Source organism: Ursus maritimus, unplaced genomic scaffold (assembly GCF_017311325.1).
Source record: "Ursus maritimus isolate PB19 unplaced genomic scaffold, ASM1731132v1 scaffold_19, whole genome shotgun sequence".
Taxonomy (NCBI): Eukaryota; Metazoa; Chordata; class Mammalia; order Carnivora; family Ursidae; genus Ursus; species Ursus maritimus.
Window position 1 is genome coordinate 48,651,588 of NW_024424341.1, and position 18,269 is coordinate 48,669,856.

General features: G+C 50.0%; 1 protein-coding gene across 3 annotated transcripts; it reads left to right on the forward strand.

Moving 5' to 3' along the window:
• The first annotated feature begins 3,481 nt into the window (after nucleotides 1-3,481).
• SIGLEC5 (sialic acid binding Ig like lectin 5) lies at nucleotides 3,482-16,474 on the forward strand. Of its 3 annotated transcripts, XR_005835504.1 has the most exons (10): nucleotides 3,482-3,627; nucleotides 3,716-4,099; nucleotides 4,325-4,606; nucleotides 4,797-4,841; nucleotides 5,395-5,652; nucleotides 5,737-6,021; nucleotides 6,233-6,332; nucleotides 7,138-7,219; nucleotides 15,193-15,742; nucleotides 15,820-16,474. XR_005835504.1 is itself a non-coding variant. In XM_008684805.2 (9 exons), exons 1-9 carry the CDS (start codon nucleotides 3,591-3,593, stop codon nucleotides 15,379-15,381), a joined length of 1,662 nt encoding a protein of 553 aa, XP_008683027.2. In that variant the 5' UTR covers nucleotides 3,482-3,590; the 3' UTR covers nucleotides 15,382-16,474. The 3 variants fall into 3 exon arrangements, 2 of the variants coding, with proteins under 2 accessions (XP_008683027.2, XP_040488872.1); XM_008684805.2 differs by having other exon boundaries at nucleotides 15,193-16,474; XM_040632938.1 differs by lacking the exon at nucleotides 7,138-7,219 and having other exon boundaries at nucleotides 15,193-16,474.
• Nucleotides 16,475-18,269: the final 1,795 nt, after the last annotated feature.

The following is an 18,269-nucleotide window of genomic DNA, read 5'->3' on the forward strand; positions in this document are numbered from 1 at the left end:
TCCATACTCTCTCGTGGTTCCTTCCCCCTTCTGTTTACCCCCCCCCCTTCCTTCTACCCTTCCTTCTCCCACGGATCTCCCTGCTATTCCTTATGTTCCACAAATGCGTGAAACCATCTGATAATTGGCTTTCTTTGCTTGACTTATTTCACTTAGCACCATCCCCTCCAGTCCCGTCCCTGTTGCCGCCAATGTTGGGTAATCGTGCTTTCTGATGGCTGAGTAATATCCATTGTATACACGGACCACAGAGAAGTTTGTACTTTTTGACCTCCTTCGTCCATTCTGCCCGCCCCTGGCCTCTAGCAGCCAACAATGTGTTCTTCTGTTTTTTGTTTCTTTTTGTTTCTCACATATAAGTGAGATCATATGGTACTTCTCTTTCTCCGTCTGACTTATTTCACTTGGCATACTGCCCTCGAGGTCCACCTGTGTTGTCACAAATGGCAGGATTTCCTAATCTTTTCAGGGCTGAAGAGCACTCCATCGTGTACATATGAGCTCCATCTTCTTTATCCAGTCGTCTGTGCGTGGTCGCTTACGTTGTTTCCTATCGCGGCTCTTGTCCTATCGTGGCTAATGCTGCGGCGGACACACAGGTGCATGTGTCTTTTTGACTTAGTGCTTTCCTTTCCTTCAGATACATACCGGAAGCGGTATTGCTGGACCATATGGTAGTTCTATTTTTAATTTCTTGAGGAACCTCCATCCTGTTTTCAGAGTGGCTGCACCAATTTACGCTCCCACCAACAGCACACGAAGTTTCTCTTTGTTTCCACGTCCTTGCCAACACTTGTTGCTTGTCTTTTTGGATGATTCCAGCTTGAGATTTGTCAGACCCCCAGGCGATGTGAGTTTATGCTGCACAGTGTGGGAAACTTGCCTTCTTTATTTTTTTATTTTTATTTTTTTTTAAATTTTATTCATTTATTTGACAGAGAAAGGTAGCGAGAGAGGGAACACAAGCAGGGGGAGTGGGAGAGGGAGAAGCAGGCTTCCCGCTGAGCAGGGAGCCCGATGCGGGGCTCGATCCCAGGACCCTCGATCCCAGGACCCAGGGATCACGCCCTGAGCCGAAGGCAGACGCTTAACAGCTGAGCCACCCAGGCGCCCCAAGACTTGCCTTCTTTAATCCCGCTCTGCCCAAGGCACTATTCCCTGCAATTCATGAGGAGAGGGGAGTGGAGGGGTATACCTGGTTACCTCTTGTTACCTCTGTTCACTCAGCAGAGACAGTCCTCGGTTCTGGGGAGCATAATATTTATACAAATGTTGAGATCACTCCTTAGAAAAGAAATATCACATTTGGCACATATATGAATAAATAAATAAATAAATAAATAATTAAATAAATAAATAAAATCTTTAAAAAAAAGATTTTATTTATTTATTCGACAGAGATAGAGACAGCCAGCGAGAGAGGGAGCACAAGCAGGGGGAGTGGGAAAGGAAGAAGCAGGCTCATAGCAGAGGAGCCTGATGTGGGGCTCGATCCCACAACGCCGGGATCACGCCCTGAGCTGAAGGCAGACGCTCAACGACTGTGCCACCCAGGCGCCCCTCCAATCCATACTTTTAACCTGGATCACAGTGCAATTGTTTGCTTTCCAGTTAAACACATTGCCAAAATCTTTCAAAGCAGCTTTCTGCTTAGAAATTCAAATGAAAATGTTAAGTAATAAAAAGTGCTGGCTTATTATATAGTTTCTGACAGGTCCAGCATCCTGGGTGCCAGAAGGTAATTCTATCTCAGGCGCTAGTAAAAAGATGAATCTTGTATACACTAAAATGGTGATATTACAAGATTCCGGTGTCACCTGTCAAAACATGAATATCTAAAAAAAAAATATCTAGAATGCAAGTTTCAGTAAGCACTCGGGGTGGAGGGCAATCAGAATACAAAAGCAAGCAAAATCCACATAAATTAACTCCTACTAATCCGAGAAACCGATATACTGTATATGTAAATTGCAAAACACTGTCTAGCTAGACGTTAGTTTCTAACTAAATTATGACAGGTCGTTCCAGCATATATGTTCCCTTCCTGCGATGTTTGTTTGTTCTGGCAAGACTCCAAGAAGCACTGGCCCCTGAAAACAGCTCAGCAGAAGGCAGCTCTGAAGCAATTGCTTCAAATTTGCCAGCTAATAAGTCCCAGGATTGCAGTCATCACTAACAGGACAAGCACCAGAATGTAGATGTTCTTTGTGAGAGGTTTTTTTCCCCTATAGTGAAGCAGCTTGCTGTAGCTGGCCAGGGGCTCTGGGTGTACCCCCTTTGTTTGACCTTTGCACATTGGCTTCTCTGCTGTCATTGGGTCACCTTGGTCATGGATCAGCTCGGCCAAATCTTTTTTTTTTTTTAAACGTTTTATTTATTTGAGAGAGAGAGGGAACATGAGTGGAGGGAGGGGCAGACAGAGAAGTGGGCTCCCCGCTGAGCAGAGAGCCTAATGCAGGACTCGATCCCAGGACCCTGGGACACTTAACCGACTGAGCCACCCAGGCGCCCGTGGCATGGCCAGATCTTTAGACATGTGATGAGCGTCCCAAATGTCAGCCTGCTGCTGCCGAATTGCCCTTCTTCGCTCTTTAGTAAGTTCCAGATCCTGCTCCGTGATGGCCACCTCGTCCTCCTGGCTCTGCATCTGGTCCCACTCCTCGTGGCCCTCAAAGCGGGGAGCTGCTCTCTCTTCGCCTCTCCTCCGCAGAGAGAGGAGATCCAGCTCTCACCTCCTAGTTGTCGCATCAGGTTCCTTACCTGAGGACTGTCTCCCCAGATCCGCGGGACGTTGCTGCGGTGGGTCTGGATGACTGTCGAAGTCCAGGAGCTGCGGCTCCGGGGGGCTCCAGGTTTGGTACGTGTCTAAGGGACTGTAGGACATGATGGGGAGCTAAGACCCACTGGCCCTGCACAGGACTTCCCGAAGCAGCCCCGGGGCTGGACGCCCAGGCTGATGGGGAACTGGGAAGAGAAAGGGCTGGGGCTCGGGGCTGAGGCTGCCTGCACACTCCTGTTTCTCTTTTCTAGCTGCTCTGGCCCTCCGCTGAGCTCACTCCTGATTTATTTATTTATTTATTTATTTATTTATTTATTTATTTATTTAAGATTTTATTTATTTATGTGACAGACAGACAGCGAGAGAGGGAACACAGCAGGGGAGTGAGAGAGGAAGAAGCAGGCTCCCAGCGGAGGAGCCCGATGTGGGACTCGATCCCGGAACGCCGGGATCACGCCCTGAGCCGAAGGCAGACGCTTTAACGACTGCGCTACCCAGGCGCCCCTCACTCCTGATTTAAATCGTCTTTGGAAGGCGATCACGTCCAGATTCACATCCCGACAAGCATCCCAGGCTCTGGGGGCCTCTGTATTCTCCCCTGCTGTGTCAGATGCAGAGGGGAGACCTGATCGGTTCTCAGCTCCACCCCCCCCCATGGCCCCTGCTGCCCAAGTTCCCCTTCTGTGGTGACCACAGCTCTGTCACCCACAGCTTCCTGTCGGGGCTTCCTTGGCCTCACCCCCCAGTTTGGGCCATTTCCTTCCCTGCCAGAGGGACCTGAACACGGGCTCCTGCCCTGGCCGGTGCAGACATGGTGCCCCTGCTGCTGCTGCCCCTGCTGTGGGGGGGTGAGTGGGCCGAGGGAGGGGGGCTGGCCGGGTGCAGGTGGGAGGGGGCTGGAGCCACAGCCAGAGCTGAGCCCCCGTGTGCCCGCAGGGTCCCTGCAGGAGGATCCAGGGTACGAACTCCGAGTTCAGGACCTGGTGATGGTGCAGGAGGGTCTGTGTGTCCAGGTGCCCTGCTCCTTCTCCTACCCCTGGAGCTCGTGGTCTCCCCCTGGGATGCCCTACATGAACTGGTTCCGGGTTGGGGACAGCTCATACAGACGTTATCCTGTGGCTACAAATGACCCAACGAAAAGGGTGAAGACAGAGACCCAGGGCCGATTCCTCCTCGTTGGGAACTCTCGGGACAACAACTGCTCCCTGAGAATCAGAGAGGCCAGGAGGAGCGACCAGGGAGCCTACGAGTTCCAAGTGGATACAGGAGACTACAGGAAATATACTTACGAAGATAAGCGGCTGACCCTGCAGGTGACAGGTACGGCAGGGGCCCCAGGAGAGGGTTCTGGGACATGGAGACCCCCCTCTTAGAACAGGAACAGGACACTGGAACATTCCCTGCTCCAGGTCTTGGGGCTGGGATGGTGGGAAGAGATGTGGGGGCCCGGGGTCAGCTTGTGCCCTGAGGCCCTGGTCCCTCTCAGGGTCACACTCTGGGTCCCCACCTCCCTGGGGCCCAGGCACCTCCCTCTCTCCTCCTCAGCCCTGACACAGAAACCCGACATCCACTTTCTGGAGCCCCTCAAGTCTGGCCATCCCACAAACCTGACCTGCAGTCTGCCAGGATCCTGCGAAGAAGGAAGATCTCTCGCCTTCTTCTCCTGGGTGGGGGGTGCTCTTGACTCACTGGACCCTGGGACTCTCAGGTCCTCGGTGCTGACCCTCACCCCGAGGCCGCGGGACCACGGCAGCAACCTCACCTGTCAGGTGCAGCTGTCAGGAACTCAGGGCACCGTGGAGAGAACCATCAGGCTCAATGTCTCCTGTGAGTGCTGGAGGGAAGGCTGTGTCCCTCGGGGCAGCGGGGATCCTGTGTGCGCCTTGGGAGTGTAGGTGGGGAGGGGACCAGGACAGCAATCCCCACCTTCTCCATGTTCCCCTACTCCTCCTTGGGTGCTGGGTCAACTTCCCTCCCAATCTTCACGGCTAAAGCAGGCCATATCTTTGCATCCTAGACGCTCCCCAGAACCTCACCATCAGTAACTGCAGCGATGTTGCAGGTAGGAAAGAACCTGTTTTCTTGGGGGCTGGGACCTGGCCCTGGGGTGGGCGTAGGGGGTCAGCTCCCAGCAAGGGGGTGAGGATTATAGCTTGAATGGGATCAGATACGGGAAGAGCAAGGATAAAAGTCACCAGCCTCCCTCCTCCACGTCCCACGGTCGCATGCACCTGCATTCCCACGCCCACACGCACAAACTGTTCAAAGCCCACTTCACCTCACCGACGCCCTCCTCTGGTTTCCCACCTACCCCTGCACCCCAGCCTCCTCCCTCCTATTTCCTGCTGTGTTCACTGAGTGAAGCCACCGAACAGTCCAGGCGTGTCCCAGGGGGACACTCAGCCTCCCCTGAAGATACAAGGCCCAGATACTTGAGGTCAACCTCTTTTGGGTGTAAGACCCAGCCTGTCAACCCTGGCGGAACCAAGTCATTGGGTCAAGGAGGGAGAGGGAAATGCCAACCAGCTCCTGGGAAGGAGGGAAGGATGGAGACTGCCAGACTCCACAGCTGGTGTCCTCTCTCTCTCTCTCTCTCCTCATGTCTCTCCTCAAAGCCCTAGGGACTCTGCAAAACACCTCATCCATTCTCATCCGGGAGGGCCAGGCTCTGCGGCTGCGCTGTGATGCTGACAGCAACCCCCCTGCCGAGCTGAGCTGGTTCCGGGGGTCCCCCGCCCTGAATGCCACTCCCATCTGCAAGAGTCCAATCCTGGACTTGCCTCAAGTAGGGGCTGAGGAGGAAGGAGACCTCACCTGCCAAGCTCAGAACTGGCTGGGCTTTCAGCACATCTCCCTGCATCTCTCTGTGCTCTGTGAGTGTGGGGACCCCTGGGGGACAGGCTGCCCTGGGGCCTGGGGAGGAGAGGCACCACTGACCCTTCTCCTCCCTCCCGTAGATGCCCCACGGCTGCTCCCCCCCTCCTGCTCCTGGGAGGGCGAGGGGCTGCACTGCCACTGCTCCTCGAGAGCCCAGCCCGCCCCCACCCTGCGCTGGCGGCTGGGGGAGGGGCTGCTGGAGGGGAACCACAGCAACGCCTCCTGGACCGTCACCTCCAGCTCTGCGGGGCCCTGGGCCAACAGCTCCCTGAGCCTCAGCGGGCCGCTGGACTCCAGCCTCCGACTCAGCTGCGAGGCCCGGAACGCACACTGGTCCCAGAGTGCCGCCGTCCTGCTGCTCCCAGGTCTGGGGCTGTCGGGGAGCAGACGTGTAGAAGGGAGTCTGGATCCTGGAGAAGCCTGAGGCCGGGGAAGCTGGGGACTGCACAGAGGGCTATTGGTGGCATGGGGTGCTCTGTCTGGGGCCTAAGTAGAACCTTCAGCAAGTTCCGCGAGGAGGTAGGAAAACAAGAGACGAGTCCTGGAAGTGAGTCTCGACACACCTCTTCTCTGCAGGGAAATGCGCGTTCCCGGCAGGAGCCGTGCCTGCAGCGCTCGGAGGTGCTGGTGCTATGGCTTTGGTGTCCCTGACTCTCTGCCTCCTCTTCTTTTGCATGTAAGTCTTTGTCCGGGGAGGTACAGGGAGTGCGGAGAGAGGTCACTCAAGCCCAGAAATGCAGAGCGGAGTGCAGTAGATCCAGAGGGCGTCTCTTTTGGGCAGTGGGGGGATAACAGTTGTATTGAGATATAATCCCCATACTTTGACAGTGCACAATTCAATGGTTTTTAGTAAATTCCGAGTCGCGCATCCGTAACCACAATTATAGGACTTTGTCATCAGCCCCCAAATGAAAAAGAAACAAACAAAAGAAACCCTCTCCTCCTTAATTTCCCTCCTGCCCCCCTCCTCCCCCAGCCCTAGGCAACCACCAATCTATATTCTGTGTCTGTACATTTGTCTATTCCGGACATTCTGTGTAAGTGGAATCATAGAACACGCGGTCCCTTGGGACCGTCCTCGTTCCCTTAGCGTGATGTCTTCAAGGTTCACGCATGTTGACGCGTGTGTCAGTCCTTGATCCTTTTTCCATTTCCATATGCCGAGCGATCGCATGGACGGAGCACATTTGTCTGTCATTCATCTACTGATAGATATTTGGGTTGTTTCTACTCTTCGGCTACCACGAATAACACGGCTGTGACCGCTCGGGCACACGTTTTTCTGTGTTAGAGGGATCTTTAGTGGTGGAAGTTTGGTCTGGCCAAACCTCTGCTCATCGGAGGGCACGGAGTGCTTCCTTGCACGTCAGGAAGGTCTGAGGCTGGTTCCAGGGTCCGGATGCCGTCTCACCAGACAGTGGGCAGCCCGCCCATGTGTGCCCGAGCCACCGTGGTTACAGCGTGCTGGTTTCTCCCCTTAGAGTGAAAGCCCGTAGGAAGCAAGCATCCGGGAGTCGAGAGGGCCTGGATGATGAAGACCCTGTCATGGGTACAGTTGCCTGGGTGAGTGATGCTGGCGTTCCCTCACGCAGCTGGGGGGCCCTGGGCTTGTCCACTCGGAGTCCAGATGGAGCTTCTAGCATTTCCCCACCGCCTGCTCCACCCCGGTCACCTGGGCGGACACCTGGGAGTTGACTTGCCTTCTGTTTTTTGCCTTTATCTCCCAGACCCAGTGGCCCTCTGGTCACCTCTTGTTCCGCTACCGTTGATCACTCTTTGCCGGGCACAGCCTGACAGAGCCTCTCCCCAGATCGACGGCTTTCCAGCCATTCGGGAGTTCCAATGATGTTGTTTGCTGCCACTGTTTAGAGAATCGGGTCACGTTTCTTGGTCTCATATTTAAAGTCCTTCGAGAGGTCTCCCCTGATGGCCACTCCAGCCACACTGGCCTTCTCACGGTCTCCATGCACACCTGCTCCCCTATGACTGAGAGCTTTTGCATGCACAGTTCCTCCCACCTGGAATGTGCTCCTGTCGCCATTCCCACAGAGCCCCTCCTGGGATCGTCCTTCTAGCTCCAGTACTAACAGCTTCCGCTCTGGGAAACCTTTGCCCTCTCCCTCCCCGCCAGTGTCCACACCTCTCTCCCCTACGTGCCCCGAGCTCCATGTCCATCCCTGTCTCGAGGGGCACCTCACATAACATCACTGCCTTTTCCTGTCTCCGCCCTCTTGTATTTGTGACGTCTCTGAGGGCGGGGGGCTGCAACTGTCTCTCACTCCATCTGTGTGCAACCTGTCCCCTCTCCCCGCTTATAAAATTGCACCCGTGTTACCCTCAATGGAGTTACCCAAAGTGCTTCATTCGTGACCAAGCTCTTATCTCAGGAGCAAGCATCGTTCGTTTGCACTTACGTATTTTGTTCACGATACGATGAGCAACTGGGAGCCTCCTATCCAGCCTAAGACCTCAGACGCTGACCCGAACTTCTATCTGCCCAGGTCGCTCTGTGACCCATCGGACTCTTTAGTAGCTGGCGTTATCCCATATCCCATATGTCTGCAAGAGTCGCTGTTTCATGTCATTGCTTCGGAACTGACAGAGCTTGTCACGTTCTGTGCGCTCTTCTTCGACTTGCTTTTTGTAGACCCGACACCGCAAGTTACATCGAGGAGGTTCCTGTCTGTGGTGCGAAGTCGCAGTTGTCTGTGTCATTCTGTGATCGTATCTATTGTCTACGGTCCTGCTGCTGGACATTCGAGCTGTTCCGGATGTTCTTGTTCGTATCCCATTGCAGTCACATGCACGAGCTTTTCTTTAGCGGTAACAAGAGTTGAATTACTCGGCCGGACGGTATGTGAATGCTCTGATTTGCAAGGTTTCCCGGGGCAAGGGCATCTACTTACACATCCGTCTGTGCCTATTGGATCCTGTTGATTTATACTCTCTCCAGCACTTGGTTTTCTGAATGTTTTTCGTCGTCTCACTATCTCACTATGGTATTGATTTGCATTTCATTGGCTGCCAGTGAGGATGACATCTCTCTGTCTTCACTGGCACGTGAACACCTCCTCTCTAAAACGCCTGGTCCCATCTGCAGCCCATTTCCCTATTGGGTGTTTGACTTTCTTATTGACTTTATTGGAAAGCTTTATACATTTTCATACTATTTTTTTTTTCGGTTATATGCATTGTAAATATCTTCTCCCAGTGACTGACTTGTCTTCACTTTTTAAAGGTGACCTTGATGAACGTTAGTTCTTAGATGTAATATAACCATATTCACCAATCTCCTCTTCTCTGTTGAGTGACTTTTGGGTCTCATTTAAGAAAAATCTTTCTTATTCTAAGACTAGAAGGATATTCAAGTATATATTTCTTTCTTTCTTTCTTTCTTTCTTTCTTTCTTTCTTTCTTTCTTTCTTTCTTTCTTCCTTTTTTAAGATTTTATTTATTTGAGAGACAGCACAAGCAGGGGGAGCGGCAGAGGGAGAGGGAGAAGCAGACTCCCTGCTGATTGGGGAGCCTGATGTGGGGCTCGATCCCAGAACGCCAGGATCATGCCCTGAGCCAAAGGCAGACGCTTAACGACTGAGCCACCCAGGCGCCCCCTAAAAGTGCGTTTTCTGATCACTCATCAATGATACGCAGGATGAACATTTGTTAACAATTTATGAAGTGTTGGGGCGCCTGGGTGGCTCAGGAGGGTGAACAGCCGGCTCTTGATTTTGGATCAGATCATGATCTCAGGGTGGTGATATCGAGCCCTGCACCAGGCTCTGTGCTCAGTGTGAGTCTGCTCATAACTCTCTCTCCCTCTCCCCCTCTCCCCCTCCCCCCACCCTTACTTACACACACGTGCACGCACGCTTACTCTCTCTCTTTCAAATAAATAAATAAATCTTTTTTAAACAGTTATGAAGGGTTGGGGGGCGCCTGGGTAGCGCAGTCATTAGGCGTCTGCCTTCGGCTCAGGGCGTGATCCTGGCGTTCCGGGATCGAGTCCCACATCGGGCTCCTCGGCTGGGAGCCTGCTTCTTCCTCTCCCACTCCCCTGCTGTGTTCCCTCTCTCGCTGGCTGTCTCTCTGTCACATAAATAAATAAAAAAAAATCTTTAAACAGTTATGAAGGGTTGGGACGCCTGGCTGGCTCAGTGGGAGGAGCGTGCGACTTTTGATCTCAGGCTCAGGGGTTCAAGCCCCATGTTGGGTGTAGAGATTACTAAAAAAAAAATAATAATAATAAACAACTTTTAAAACTTTGTAAAGTGCTTTAGCATTTTAAAAAATGACAAATTTTTTAGATTTAGATTCCCGTGGCTTTGGTAGCTGGACCCTTCTTAGATCTCCTCGCAAGCCTGCTGCACTGTACTTTTACAGAGATAGATGCGCCGTCTGAAATATTTGTGACATTCTTGTTTTAACTGTCGTGGCTAGCTGAATCAAAGCAGCTGAATTTGATGCAACTATAATGTTCTTTCCTTCAAGAATCAGCTTGTCCTCTTGGACTTCAGATATTGCCCAAGAAACCTGGCCTCATGCATTCTCTGCAGATTTTCTTCTAAGAAATTTTATACTTCGATAAATTGAAATTTCAATAAATGACTCACTCTCCTGAATCAGTGACGGGGAAGTGAGCACACTCAGACCCCGTCCTCTGGTCACAGAGGTTTCTGTCACACGGAGTGTGGGTAATCGGCAGCAGAAGATTGAACAGCCAGTTCCTTAATTTGTCCACAGAACTTCTCCTTCTTTCTACTCTGGCGGGGCCGAACACCCCTGCAGAGTTCTCCTGGGGCGCCACCGTAAACGTTCATCTCCTCAGTGACCCCCAGCTCTCTGCGGTGCTGGTCTGGATGCTGAGAATCGTCTTCGTTCTCTCAGTAGATGCAGCAACGTGTGAAAAGCAATTACTTGTTTATTGATCGTATGTTCTTCCGGCTTGCTAAGCTCTTGTGTTGTTGTTGTTTTTTTTATTTTATTTTTTTTTAATAGGACATTCTTTTTTTTTTTTAAGATTTTATTTATTTATTCGACAGAGATAGAGACAGCCAGCGAGAGAGGGAACACAAGCAGGGGGAGTGGGAGAGGAAGAAGCAGGCTCATGGCGGAGGAGCCTGATGTGGGGCTCGATCCCACAACGCTGGGATCACGCCCTGAGCCGAAGGCAGACGCTTAACCGCTGTGCCACTCAGGCGCCCCTGTTGTTTTTTTTTTTAAGATTTTAGTTTTAAACAATCTCTACACCCAATGTGGGACTCGAACTTACAAACCCTGAAATCAAGAGTCCCATGCTCCACCGAATAAGCCAGCCAGGTGCTCCTAAGCTCCTTTGTTAGTGCTAATAATTTGGATATAGACTTTGAAGTATTTTTTTTTAAAGATTTTATTTATTTATTCGACAGAGATAGAGACAGCCAGCGAGAGAGGGAACACAAGCAGGGGGAGTGGGAGAGGAAGAGGCAGGCTCCCAGCAGAGGAGCCCGATGTGGGACTCGATCCCGGAACACCAGGATCACGCCCTGAGCCGAAGGCAGACGCTTAACCGCTGTGCCACCCAGGCGCCCCGACTTTGAAGTATTTTTAACATTTTTTTTTCATTTTTTAAAAATTAACGTATAATGTAATATTGGTTTCACGGGTACAGGTCTGTGATTCATCAGTCTTATATAATATCCAGTGCTCCTTCCATCACATGCCCTCCTTAATGTCCATCATCCAGTTACCCCATCCCTCCAGCAACCAGTTACCCCCTCCGCTCTACTGCCCTCACTTTGTTTCCTATGCTTAAGAGTCCCTTATGGTTTGTCTCCCTCTCTGATTTCGTCTTGTTTTATTTTTTCCTCTCTTCCCCTATGATCCTCTGTTTTGTTTCTTGAATTCCACATATCAGCGAGATCATATGATAATTGTCTTTCTCTGATTGACTTATTAGCATGATACCCTCTAATTCCATCCACATCGTTGCAAATGGCAAGATTTCATTTTTGGATGGCTGATTAGTATTCCATTGTCTATAGATATCACAACTTCTTTATCCATTCATCTGTCGATGGACATCTGGGCTCTTTCCATAGTTTGGCTATCGTGGACATTGCTGCTATGAACATTGGGGTGCAGGGGCCCCTTCGGATCACTACATCTGTATCTTTGGGGTAAATACCCAGTAGTGTAATTGCTGGGTCGTAGGGTAGCTCTATTTTCAACCTTTTGAGGAACCTCCATCCTGTTTTCCAGAGTGGCTGCACCAGCTTGCATTCCCCCCAGCAGTGTCAGTGGGTTCCCCTTTCTCTGCATCCTTTCCAACATCTGTCGTTTCCTGAGTGGTTAATTTGAGCCATTCTGACTGGTGTGAGATGGTATCTCACTGTGGTTTTGCTTTGTATTTCCCTGATGCCGAGTGACGGTTGAGCATTTTTCATGGGTCTGTTGGCCATTTTAACAGGTTTTTTGTTTCGATTTACAAAATATCACAGGGGAGCTTTCTGGCTCAGTCAGAAGAGCCTGTGCCTCTTGATGTCCAGGTTGCGAGTCCACATATTTTAGAAATACTGTATCCTCTCGGTGAATTGAACATTTGATCACACAGAGTGATCCTCTCTATCCCTACTGGTACCTTTTGTTTTAAAGCCTAGTTGGTTAGATCTTAATATAGATATACCACTTTGTCATTGGCTAGTAAGCTGTCTGATATATTTACATTCTTTGTTCCTCCAATTTTATTTATGCTTCAGAAGTGATTTTCGTAAACAGCATATAACCAAGTTTTTTTAAAAGAATTTTTTTTTAAAGATTTTATTTATTTATTCGACAGAGATAGAGACAGCCAGCGAGAGAGGGAACACAAGCAGGGGGAGTGGGAGAGGAAGAAGCAGGCTCATAGCGGAGGAGCCTGATGTGGGGCTCGATCCCATAACGCCGGGATCCCGCCCTGAGCCGAAGGCAGACGCTTAACCGCTGTGCCACCCAGGCGCCCCTTTTTAAAAGAATTTTTTATTTTTTATTTCTTAAAAATTTTAAGTAGGCTCCACACCCAGCGTGGGGCTTGAACTCACAACCCTGGGATTAAGAGTCTCCTGGTACTGACTGAGCCAGCCAGGTTTGGACAAATCCAATTTGACGTCCTCTATTTGTGTTTACTGTGGTTATTAATACATGCGGATTTTGTTCTCCTATTTTACCTTTTCCTTTCACTTGGTTCCATTTTTTTTTCAATATTTCATTTTCTCCTTTCTTAAAAAATTAACCTCTCTCTTATACCCAACAAAAAACTTTAGTGTCCGGGGCGCCTGGGTGGCACAGTGGTTAGGCGTCTGCCTTCGGCTCAGGGCGTGATCCCGGCGTTATGGGATCGAGCCCCACATCAGGCTCCTCCACTATGAGCCTGCTTCTTCCTCTCCCACTCCCCCTGCTTGTGTTCCCTCTCTCGCTGGCTGTCTCTATCTCTATCGAATAAATAAATAAATCTTAAAAAAAAAAAAAACTTTAGTGTCCTGTTACATATCTCTCGTTCTCCTTTCCCTCCACTTTCCACACTGTTGGTGTTTTTTCTAGATCTTCATTTTTCATTCTGGGTTATTATGAACATACTTCGCATTTTTCTATTTGGTCTTTTGTGTAATACACAGCCACACATTTGACGGAGGTATTTTGTCACCTTTGGACCCAGATTTAGTGCAGCGCTTTCAGGTTTTGTTACTTTTATTCGTATTCTTCCTCCCAGTGTGCTTTCAATTTGGATTTTCGTGTATCAAGACTTCTGAGGACTTGTGTGTTTGAAAATTTTTTTTAATGCTCCTACATTTGAATTTCATTTGGCAGGATATAAATTCTAGGATCGAAGTGATTTTCCTCCAATGCTTTATTTTATGATTTTATCTCATTTTTCTTTTAAGTAATCTTTACACCCAACATGGAACTCAAACTCACAGCCCCCAGATTAAGAGTCACACGCTCTACTGACTGAGCCCTCCGGGGACCACCCCCCCCTTCCTTCAGTGCTTTGAACACTGTCGTCTATTGTTTCTTGCATCAGTGTGCCTGTCAAGAAATGTTATGTCTGGGGGCGCCTGGGTGGCTCCGGTGATTAAGTGACTCTTGATTTCAGCTCAGGTCATGATCTCAGGATGGTGACATCTAGCCCCATGTCAGGCTCTGTGCTCAGTGGGGAGCTTGCTTGAGATTCTCTCTCTCCCTCTCCCACTGCCCCTCCCCCTGCTTGTGCGTTTGCACACTCTCTCTCTCTCCGAAAAAAAAAATTATGTCTGTCCAAATCTTGCACATTTGTAAGTAATTCACTCATTGTCCCTGGAAACTTTTACACTTTTTTCTTTGGTTTTGATATGTTTAAGATTTACTGGGGCGAGGGGCGCCTGGGTGGTACAGCGGTTAAGCGTCTGCCTTCGGCTCAGGACGTGATCCCGGCGTTATGGGATCGAGCCCCACATCAGGCTCCTCTGCTAGAAGCCTGCTTCTTCCTCTCCCACTCCGCCTGCTTGTGTTCCCTCTCTCACTGGCTGTCTCTATCTCTGTCGAATAAATAAAATCTTTAAAAAAAAAAAAAAAGATTTACTGGGGCGCCTGGGTGGCGCAGTCGTTAAGCGTCTGCCTTTGGCTCAGGCTGTGATCCCAGCGTTATGGGATCGAGCCCCACATCAGGCTCCTCCACTGTGAGCCTGCTTCTTCCTCTCCCACTCCCCCTGCTGTGTTCCCTCTCTCGCTGGCTGTCTCTATCTCTGTCAAATAAATAAATAAAATCTTAAAAAAAAAAAGATTTACCATGCTATGCTGTATTGGAGTATGTGGTTTCCCTGGTCTTTTTTCTTGCATTTGTGGGGCACTTTTCAGCCGAGGTGGCTTATCTTTCTTCAATTCTGGGAATTTTATCTTTATTTTGTTCAAGTGTTTGAACACTACGTTTTATTTATTTATTTATTTTTAATTTCCTTTGTATTTCCAATAGCATAGCAGGCCTGAGTTTTGTTCCTGGCTCTGCCGGTGACTAGAGGAGTGACTTGGGCAAGTTACTTCACCTTCCTCCACCTCAGTTTCCCTAATCCATAAAACAGGGAGAATAAGTCTCAGTCACACTTAAGGATTAAACGTGATTAGTAAACCTTCAATATGGCCTAATCAGTCATAGCATTACAGAATTTTATTTTATTATTTTTTTGCATTACAGCATTTTATTTTTATTATTTTTTTAAGATTTTATTTATTTACATATTGGAGAGAGAGCACGAGTGGGGTGAGCGACAGAGGGAGAAGCAAGATCTCCGCTAAGCAGGGAGCCCGATGCGGGGCTCCATCCCGGGACCCCTGGGATCATGATTGAGCCCAAGGCAGATGCTTAATGAACTGAGCCACTCAGGTGCCCCAACATTACAGAATTTTAAATGGATGAGTGAGTAGTTGAATTGGTAGGAAGTGTGTGTGAAGAGGAGGATGAATGAATACATGTCCCATTAGCCCAACTTCCCTTGGAGACCACACGTGCCTTGCTCCTTCTCTGACTCCCTTGTTTCTCCTTTCCTCAGGGTTCCAGGAAAAAGCCCTGGCCAGACAGCCCCACGGCTCAGGAGGCCCCTGCGGGGGACGCCCCTCCCTCAGGGGAGCAACAGGAGCTCCATTACGCCTCCTTCAGCTTTCAGGAGATGAAGTCGAGGAAACCTGAGGAGGACGCCGCTGGCACCAATGAGTACTCGGAGATCAAGACCAGCAAATGAGGACGGCTGAGCGCTTGGTGCTGGCCTGAGGAATCGCAGCCCCTGGGGGACAGAAGTCAGGCGCCGATCGATCGGCGAAGCACGTGGAGCCCTGCGGCAATATGAACAGGAAGGACTGGCCGAGCGTCCCCAGGTAGAGCAGACTTGGGCTCCAACGTAGGCTGTCAAGCAAGTCACTGCGTCTCTCTGTGCCTCAGTTTCCCATTCTGTAAATCAGAGATTGTGCATCCTGCCTCAGAGGTGGTCGTGGACATTAAAGAAATTAACAGGCAGAAATCAACCAACAAACGTCCCGTCTCACCTGTCTCACCTGCAATCAGTACCTACTGCTCTCTCTTCTTTGGACAGAAGGGTCCTGCTGGTAAGTTACCCCGAGGCTGGGGGCGACCAGGCCCAGGGCGCAGGGTAGCAACCTGCTCGTGTCATTCTCCTTCCCAGAGCTCTTCAAAGCCCGGGGATAGACCAGCCCCTTCGCCTGGTGTTTGCTTCATGATACAGCATCTTATCATCTCTGTGGAGTCTTCTCCTCGTCCCACATGTACCTGTCAATTCTTCCAGCACATTCCTTCACCTCCTGACCTCCAGTCCCTTCCCTGTCTCATGGATGGGCCCCACAGCGATCTGTCCAACAGCCAGAGAGCTGACCCCGAGTCTCCCGGACAAACCCTTTCAAGGCTCCCTAGCCTTAGACAATACACCACAAGCATCAGCCGCCCCTGGCTTCCAAAGTCATCACAGCCTCCCCGCTAGCGCCTGTTGGAAAAGAAACAACGGTCTCAAAATGGAGGCACTTGCCCCCACAAGAGCAAACCAAGATTAACGGTGGTTTCAACCTCTCCCAGAAATGTGACCTTTAAACAGAGGATCTGAAATTTCCTGATCATTACTGGTGAGGACATCTGCAGGGTAAGATCTTCCCCCGAAAAGATGGCCCGATCTGAAAAAATCTTTTCTTTTGATAAAAACTCCCTTGCTCCACCCTCCTGCCTATAAAAACCTTCCACTCCGTGCAACTCCTCAGAGCACCTGTCTCTTTACCAGAAGGGATGTTACTGGATTCGGGAGTCTTTGAATAAAGCCAATTACATCCTCAGATTTACTCAGTGGAATTTTTGATCTTTAGCACTGCTCGTCTGCACCTCTGTCTGCCTTCCTCCTTACAACCTCCGTGTTGTTCTAACCCTCAGCTGTGCGGTTTGAGAGCCGTTTCCTGGAGGCCCTGCCTCTTTGCTTCCCCTGGTGGCCCCCCGGCTGGTCCTTCCCACCTGCGTCCTCGCACAGATCCCAGCTGAGAGCCTGGACGGAAAAAAGAGCTCATGCTCTCCCCTCCTCTAAAATTGGACTAATTTTTTTTTTCAAGAAAGCACGAAAATGAAAACAGCCAATATTTCCCCAGTAGCACGGCAGTGCCAGTGCTTTTCTGATTTTAAGTGCCTGACACTAACCTTTTGATTGAGGTACAAAACAGAAATTTTTCTAGAAGGAGGTGGGGCAAGAAAGTTACTAGCAGAAGGAAAGGATTGTTCCCAGGCTAGGCTGCTTTCCCTTGTGTGGGGAGGTGAAGGTAAGGGGTCTCCTGCAGATGACCTCATCTTCCTTCGGGGGATGGAGGGGCCCTCGTGGCAGACTCATCGGCGCTAATCCAAAAATTCCGGACTGATCAGTCAGGATGACATTTCTGGGGGAATGACAGAGATGTCAACCAACCACCTCCACTTTGACCTCAGTCTGTACTTTTTTTTTTTTTAAAGTAGGCTCCATGCCCAGCGTGGAACCCAACGCAGGACTTGAACTCACCACCCCGAGATCAAGACCTGAGCTGAGATCCAGAACTGGACCCTTCACCACTGAGCCACCCAGGCACCCCCCTCAGCCTGTACTTTCTAACTGATTAAGTTCTTCATTCCAGCTTATCTCTTAGCTCGGCAAAAGACCTTGGAGTGTGGGGGACAGCATCCCGTGATGGGAAATGAAACAACCCCCTCGAGCAGTAAAAACTGCCCTGAGCCAGCAAGACCCAGCATGACTGACCCCAAGATAATGATCAACCTGACCTTTACTGCTCAGCCGCACGTCTCCACTGCCCTTTGTCCCACATTTTCTTTTCTTTCTTTCTTTCTTTCTTTCTTTCTTCTTTCTTTCTTTCTTTCTTTCTTTCTTTTTTTCTTTAGAAAGAGCACGAATGTGTGTGCAGAGTGGGGGTGGGGAGCGAGGGGCAGAGAGAGAGAATCTCAAGCAGACTCTGTGCTGAGCACGGAGCCTGGTGCAGGGTCTTATGTGACAACAACCCTGAGATCATGACCTGAGCCGAAATCAAGAGTCGGACACTTAACCAACCGAGCCACCCAGACGCTGCCCACATTTTCCTTAGATAAACCTAGGAAGATTTTCAGCACTCTGAAGACAGTCTTTGAGACGTTAGTCTGCTGTCGTTCCGCTGTTGGCCTCCCTGGAGTAATTCCTGTCTTGTTCCACCACCGCTTGCGTCTCTGCCTTTGGAATGGCTGAACCCGGTCTGTTAGGGACTCCCAGAGCCGGCTGCCCCTGCAGCCCTCCCACGATCCCCGGTTATAGGAGCTTGAAACTGCAGGTAGATTATGTGTTAAGTCCCAGTTTAGGGATTTGGCCTAAATGACACTATTTTGTGCTTGTGGGTTCTTTTTTTTTCTAATTCCAGTATAGTAAAAGTACAATGTTATATTAATTTCAGCCGTACAGTATAGCGATTCAGCAGTTCTATACATTACTCAGTGCTCACCGTGGAAGTGTGCTCTTAATCCCCTCCACGTGTTTCTCCCATCTCCCCACCCCCCATGCCTCCCGTGACCTTCAGTTCTCCAGAGTTAGGAGTGTTTTTTGGTTTGTCTCTAAGCTTTGTTTATTTGTTT

Excerpts from the sequence above, each read along its gene's own strand:
- SIGLEC5 (XM_008684805.2), top strand. The coding sequence starts at position 3,591 with ATGGTGCCCCTGCTGCTGCTGCCCCTGCTGTGGGGGG. Across the intron at positions 4,100-4,324 it reads GCTGACCCTGCAGGTGACAG|CCCTGACACAGAAACCCGAC; the intron begins GTACGGCAGGGG and ends TCTCCTCCTCAG. Across the intron at positions 4,607-4,796 it reads CATCAGGCTCAATGTCTCCT|ACGCTCCCCAGAACCTCACC; the intron begins GTGAGTGCTGGA and ends TTTGCATCCTAG.